At 43.6% G+C, this 7520-nt stretch overlaps 1 protein-coding gene across 1 annotated transcript; it reads left to right on the forward strand.

Moving 5' to 3' along the window:
* The first annotated feature begins 697 nt into the window (after positions 1–697).
* Positions 698–6319, forward strand: LOC110210590 (pyrin-like). Its single transcript, XM_078146573.1, has 3 exons — positions 698–820; positions 3571–3858; positions 6127–6319. The coding sequence occupies exons 2-3, from the start codon at positions 3594–3596 to the stop codon at positions 6258–6260; spliced, it is 399 nt and encodes a 132-aa protein (XP_078002699.1). The 5' UTR covers positions 698–820; positions 3571–3593; the 3' UTR covers positions 6261–6319.
* The last annotated feature ends 1201 nt before the right edge of the window (positions 6320–7520 follow it).

A 7520-nucleotide genomic window follows, 5' to 3' on the forward strand; every position in this document is an offset into this window, starting at 1 on the left:
GCCTTTATGCTAAGCTCTGGGAAAGCAAAAGACATGGTCCCTGCTCTCAAGGGTTTCAAATTCTAACTGAAGAGGCAACATGCACATGAGTGTAGATGTAAAATCTGCAGTATAAATGGAAGGCAGTCTCAAAGGGAATGGGTGGGGGATTGGGAAGACCAGGAAAGGCCTTTCTGCAGAAGGCCAGGAGGTGGAGGGGAAGAGAGACTTCTAGGAACGGGGGACAACCAGTGAAGAGGCACAAAGTCAAGAGATTGATTGTCCCATGGGAGAGATTAGCAAGATTGTCACTGGATCAGAAAGTCCAATGAGAGGAATGCAAAGTGTGTGAAGACTTGAAAGGCAGAAAGAGGCCAGGTTGGCTTTGAAAACCAAAGGATTTATGTTTGATCCTGGAGGTAATAGGAGTTTGTTTAGCCGGGGAGTGATGTGATCAGGAGTCCTTAAGCTTCGTCTTGTCATATCCCAGGAAGAGGAGATGAGAGCATCTTTTTATTATCATGACCTCAGTCCTGGGGTTGTTGTTTCTGGGTGGGGAAGTAGCCATAACTTTCCAAGTCAAAGTAGCACTGGGCCCGGTTAAGACTTATGATGTCGTGAACACTCCAGCTGGCCCAGCCCCTGCTGACTGGCAGCCCATGAAGGCTGGGAGCGGCTGGCCTGTGACCTCAGCTCTGCCTGGCCCTCCTTCTTTGTTTACCCCCCCTCTCAGTGACCTCATCAGCTCCCCGGAGGTTCAGTTATTATCCCTGAGCCAACCTCCCCCTCCCCACTATCCTCTTTGATGCTCTCCCAACCAACACTGGAGGGTGATTGGAGGGTAAGTAAATCAAAGACCCATCAGTCTTCTTTAGGCCCTTAGGGCTGCAACACTCAACCTCTTCCATTCATCCTCAGGTCCCACTGTCAGGCCTGGATCAAGAGCAGGACCTGGACACAGACCTTTATCATCTGTCCTTGCTGCCCCAGTCCTCCTGCCTTCAGGCCTGCCTTCCCGACTGCCTGTCTTGCTCAGGACGATTGATAAGAATGCCTCATCTTTCTCTGTGGAATCATCGATGCTGGCTTTGTTCCTTGTGCAGGACACTCCCATCTCCCAACTCCACTGCTTTGCACTCATTGTCCCCACATCTGGGCTGCTCTTTTCACCTCTCCCTTCTGGCTTCTTCCAAGACTTAGCTCAAAGCCATCCTTCTGGAGGAGCGTTTTCTTGTGTGTCTCATACCCCCAGCACTGATAATGTCCTCCCTCTGAGATTACTTTCCATTTACATAGCTATGAACATGTTCTATCCCCCATTGAAAGCAAGGATCATACTTTCGTCTTTCTTCCTACGCTCAGTGCTTGGCATGGTGCCCAGCACATAGTAGGGGCTTAATAAGACCTTGTTCACTGACTGATTGGACTAAGGCTGCCTCTAACATATTCCTAGATACAGGCCGCTCTGTATTATCTGTATTACCGGCAGCTCCGCTCTCTACTACCTATGTAGCCTTGGACAAGCCACTTCTCTTTGGGCCTCAGTTTCCTCACTTGTAAAATGAGGACATCGGTCTAAATGACTCTTCACCAAGTCACCTGGGACAAGACTGGGAAGAAGGAACTTAGGTGTAGCAGAGACAGTAACCACAAGCACACTCAGACTGCTAGGACCTGTCTAAACTCTTACTCTAAATTCAATTTGGTTTAATTATGCGAGCACTTATGAAGCCCCTGGCATATTCTAGGAAGGCATTGTGCTGGGTGCTGGGCATACAAAGACAGAAACGAAATAATGCTTGCCCTCAGGGAGCTTACGTTCTATGGGTCTACATAAACTTTGTACAGATAACTCTTGGGATTTAGTTGTCATTTCTAGTGGAAAGGGTATGAAAATCGACTGTCCTTAGCTGGCAAACCCATTTGAAGTCCCTATAATTCAAATTCGTAGACTTCGCAGGCAGTTCATACTCCCTTCCTGTTACCTGCCAAGTAGCTTTTCTGATCCATGGTCCACATCCATCTTCCTACCCCTCTGATGTCCTCACCCTGTCTCCCCTTATTCCCTATACAAAATCTGCTTTATTCCTTTCTTTTATCTAGGGACAGCAAGGTGGCACAGCGGACAAAGCTCTGAAGACCTGAGTTCAAATCTAGTCTCAGACACTTATTAAGCTGTGTGACTCTGGACAAGTCACTTAACTGCTTATCTGCCTCAGTTTCCTCAACTCCAAAATGGGGATAATAATAACACCTACTTCACAAGGTTCTTGTAGGGATAAAAATGAGATGATATTTGTAAAGCATTAGTATAGTTTCTGGCACATAGTAGGCACTTAATAAATTCTTATTCCCATTTCCCTTTATCTTGTGCTCATTGGGTGACCATATTTTACATAATTGTAACTTCAAATAGTGTGAATTTGAATACATGCAACTAATTACTTCAGATGATTCATCATTTGCATTGATCAGGACCTAGCTGTATTCCAGTCACTCCCTGGAAATGGAGGTATACAATGGACTATGTGAAGGATGTTAGGAATATGATTTTAGAGCTAGAAGGGACTGAGGAAGCATCCAGTCTGACCCTGCCATTTTACAAATGAAGAAACGGAAGCTCTGGGGAAGTAAATATCAGATCCTGGATTGAATACCCAGGTCTCCTGACTCCAAATTGAGTGTCCTTTCCAAGGAAACTAGGTGGCACAGTGGATGGAATGCTTAGGCCTGGAGTCAGAAAGATCCGCCTGAGATGCTTACTTTGCAGTGTGATCCTGGGCAAAATCACCTAAACCTCTTCTTGTCTTAGGTTTCTTATCTGTAAAATGGGTACAAATAACAGCACCTACTTCACAGGGTCCAATAACTCACACTATCTGTGTACTACAGTGCCATTTTGGGGATCAAATGAATTAACATATGTAAAGTGTTTGCAAACCTTAAAGTGCTATATACAAATGCTAGCTAGCTATAAGCTGTACTAGGGAGATGGACTGTGTCAATGGCTTTGTCCTTCAGTACAGGAAGAACCAGAAAACCAGACAACCAGCCTCATGCTGTAAAGAATTCTGGCCTTGAAGTCATAGTCTAAAGGCCTTATTGCTGTAAATGGGTCTTGGAGATCATCGAGGTCAAATCCAATTTATAGAGGAGGAGGCAGCAGAAGGTTTAAGAGGAGGTCAAGTGACTTGTTCAACATCACCCAGTCAGGATTTCATCCTTGTTTCTTTGACTTCAACTCCAGGGCCCTTTTCATTACACCATCCTACCTCGCTCACATACAAGAATCAGGAGAGCTGAGTTCTAATCCTTGTTTTGGCATTAACTTACTGTATGGTATTGGATGAACCACTCCCCTTTAAACCTTAGTTTTCCATTACATAAAAGGGGGCCAAGAGGTCATTCTTGCCTGTTACTTACTTCACAGTGATGTTTGGATGGAGATAAGTGTTTTCTAGACCCTAAAATATTATGGAAGGTGTAGCTGTTATCATCATCATCATCACTATTGTTATGGTTGTTATTGTGTCAGTACTTTGCTTCCTCCTCTTTTATATTTGCCAGGTCACCTCTTTCTTCCTCTTCTAGGTCTTGTGCATATACCAGTGGCTATGGACCAGCATCTGACCAGTTCTCTCGATGAGCTTGTAGAACATGAGCTGAGGAAGTTTAAGAGGAAACTATACCGCATTGCACTAAAGAAATGTCATAAGCTCATTCCTTGGGGGAAATTGGAACCTGCCCACTGCAATGATCTTGCTCAAATGCTGGTCAAGTATTATGGAGAAAAGTATGCTCTGGAAGTTACCTTGAAAGTTCTAAAAGCCATTCACCAACAAGATGTGGCCAACATGCTTATTAAGAAAATCCAACAGGGTGAGTTAGGCCTGGGACTGATGCTCTCCTGTTGCCTTTCACCATGATGGCTCCGTGGAAAGGGGCCACCTGTTTTCTTCCAAGGGTGCCATCCTTTGACAATGGTGATAGGGAAGCCTTACAGTCACACCATCAGACAAGATCCTAGCCTGACAAGCTAGTCCTCATCCTCCCCCAGGCTTAGACACAGACCAAAAGCATCTCCCCTTCCTCTTCCAAGGGTTCCTGCTTTTCTGGGAACACAAGAACCAACCAGATCTCTTTCTGGATAAAGTTCTGACCTAGATAGAGACACAGAGACTCCTTTAACGGTCTTGAGAAAGGAATGCTACATGCACACTGTAGAGGTAGTATAAGGTCATAGGCAAAGCTCTGAACAAAAATGACATCAGCTGCACGGGCATTTCACAGGGTTTCTCTCTATTGTAAACTTTCCCAGTAAGCAGGGAGGGCAGTAGGCATCAGATCACCAGTGTTGGAGAGCTCTCCAAAGCTGACTGACACAGCTAGCCAATGCTAGCTATTTTCTGAGGGGTTAGTGTGAAAAACTTGGGTCTAGCTGGGAGATTTCTTTCAGTTTGTACAGCTCCCTAATGGCCCAGGGAACCCTCTAACGGTTCCCTGAATTGGGTATGCTGTGTCAAGCCAACTCTGTAGATTTTAGGTGACTGGTGGGTATACTCCAAGGTTTAAACCCTTTAAGCCTCAATATCCTTGTATAAAAGGGGATGGGAGGGGTGAGGGAGTTCATCCTTGACATAACCTGTGTTTGCCTCATTTTCCTCATCTGTAAAATGAGCTAGAAGAAGGAAATGGTAAACTACTTCAGTATCTTTGCCAAGAAAACCCCAAATGGGGTCATGAAGAGTTAGACATGACTGAAATGACTGGACAATAACATTATGAGTTATTGTTGTAGTGGATAATTTTGTAGTGTTTTGTAGTTTACAAAGCATTTTTCTCCTAAGAGCTCCAGTGAGGAACTGAAGTGGTTAAAATAATAACAATAGCACTTTAAGGTTTATAAAGCACTTTGCTTATCTTATTTTATCCTCACAACCACCCTGGGAGGAAGGTGCAATTATTATACCCTATTTTACAGATGGACAAACTAAGGCAGAGAGTCACACAGCTAGTAAGTGTCTAAGGCCAGATTTAAACTCAGCCTTTCCTAACTCTAGGTCCAATGTTCTATTTATGGCACCACCTGACTCAGTAGAGTGTGAATGACCATTTGCTGGGGCATATTATGGTGTAGGTTGGGGAGGTCCTTTCCAGCCCTGAGACTGTGAGATTCAATGGAGCTAGTGAATTATTAGTCCCATTTTACAGATGGGGACATTATAGGCTTAGTAAAGTAATAGTAGTAGTAGTAAGTGTCATAGTTGGGACTGAACCCATATCTTCTCTCTCCAAGTTTAGTGCTCTGTTTACTCATTTATTATTACTACTAGTTGTTCAGTCATGTCTGACTCTTTTTTTAGTGAGGTTTTCCTTGGCAAAGATACTGGAGTGGTTTGCCATTTCCTTCTCCAGCTCATTTTACAAACGAGGAAACTGAGGCAAACAGGGTTTAAATGACTTGCCCAGGATCACACAGCAGCTAGTAAGTGTTTAAGGTCAAATTTGAACTCAGCTCTTCCTGATACCAGGCCTGGTGCCACCAATAACTCATAATATCTGTGCACTATGGCGCCACCTAGTGTCCCTTACTCCTTCATGCTGCTGCTCAAAAAAAAAATTCCTCTTGTGTTTATAGGTTACAAACCAGAAGAGAGATAATATGATATAGCAGACAGAGTGCTGAACTGGGAGTCAGGAAGACCTGGATTCAAATCCCACTTCTGAAACTACCAATGTAGGGAGCCTGGGTCTTTCTCACCTAGGTTTCTTCCTTTTTATTTCATGAAAGTTGACCTTCTTAGTAAATTAAATCTCGCCCATGGTCAGTGATCCGATACAGATATCAGGGAATCCTGGGCATCTGGAGTCAGATCCTTGGATTATTTATGTCAGGTGGTTGGAGAACGACTGCTTTCGAGGCAGTGTGGTCTGGTGGAAAGAGCCCTGTACTTGGAGCCTAGGAGTCAAGTCCTATTTCTAATCCATCTTTGCTGTTTACGTGAGCTTGGACAAGCCCTCTGTCTTTGAGACTCCACTTAGCATAGGAAAATTGATCCCTGAGTATCCCTTCTATGATGGGGTCAATCCCCCTGCCCAGGCTCAAAGTAGAACATTTTTGTTTCATAAATTTCACTTACTTTTCAGAAGGAAGTGATGAGAATGATGATGACAAAGATGAAAGTGATGATGGTGAAAATGATGAAGATGAAACAGATGATGATGAAGAGGATGAAAGTGATGAAGATGATGAAACAGATGATGATGAAGAAGAAGAGTAAAAGGAAAACATTGGGGGAAAAGAGATGATGAAGATGATATAGAATAATAAAATCTTACACTCAAGTCACTGGGAGTGATTAGAGGGTCATCAACATAGAGAATCGAAAATCATAGAAACATAACATTAGAATCTTGGGATCCTAGCATCTAAAGACTGTGTCTCAGAGGCGTGGGATCACAGAGCTGGAAGGCTCCTCAGGCGGTCTAGTCCAAGTCATAACTGACAGTCCCCTCTACAATATACCTGATGAGAGATTATCCAGCTCTTTGGCTTACCCAGGGAACTCTCTTCCTCCCAAAGAAGTCAATTGTACTTTTGGATAGCTCTAGTTGTTAGGAAGTTTCCTTCTATATCAAGCTGAAATTAACCTTTCTTCAACTTTCCCCTCCATTACTCCCTCGTTCTTTCCTCTGGGGACAAACTAAAGGAATCTAATTAATCCCCATTCCATAGGAGTGTACTTCAGATGCCATGGAAGCCAGTTAAAATGTCCTCCCCAAGTCTTCTCCAGGCTTAACACCCAATTCAACTAATTCTTGTATATCTTGAACTTGACGTCTTGCATTTATCTGGTTGTTCTGTCAAACCAACAAGCATTTATTAAGCACTTACTATGTGCCAAGTACTATGCTAATACAAATACAAGCAAAATGAAACTCCCTCCCTGACCTCAAGCAGCTTATATTCTAGTGGGGAAAGGCACCCTATAAAAGGGAGAAGAGTGGAAAGGGGGGTAAAGTAGGAAGGTACCCAAATGGGCCATAGTAAGGAAGTCCAGGGAATGAAGGATGGGCCTTTTCTCAAAATGGAGGTTCTGGAAAGAACTCACCAATGGGAAAAGGGGACATTGGGAGCAGAGGGAGAAGGCAGCTGAGTCACAGCCTTGGAGTCTTATAGGATGACTTGACTTTTTGCATCCCTTTCATTTTATAAGTAGAAAAATTGAAAGTCAAGATGTTCAAAACAGAACTTATTACCTTTCCCTCCTCAAACTCTTTCCCTAAACTTCTCTATTTCTGTTGAGGGCACCTGTGTGGGTCCAAACATACTGTGCTATAGTAGTCACCTGGATGAGAGACAAAACATATAATAATAAGGTAGGAACCTGTGTGTGGTCCCACCAAGGATAGTGTGATAATAGTATTTAACAGAGACATGTTTACAATATATAACGCTTGTTCAGGCCTCAGTTTGCTAGCAGGCATGTGTGTGACAACCTGTTTGAGGACTCAAGGATTTAGCAATATTATAAGATCAT

Source organism: Phascolarctos cinereus, unplaced genomic scaffold (genome assembly GCF_003287225.1).
Source record: "Phascolarctos cinereus isolate Bilbo 61053 unplaced genomic scaffold, phaCin_HiC Scaffold_726;HRSCAF=1367, whole genome shotgun sequence".
Taxonomy (NCBI): domain Eukaryota; kingdom Metazoa; phylum Chordata; class Mammalia; order Diprotodontia; family Phascolarctidae; genus Phascolarctos; species Phascolarctos cinereus.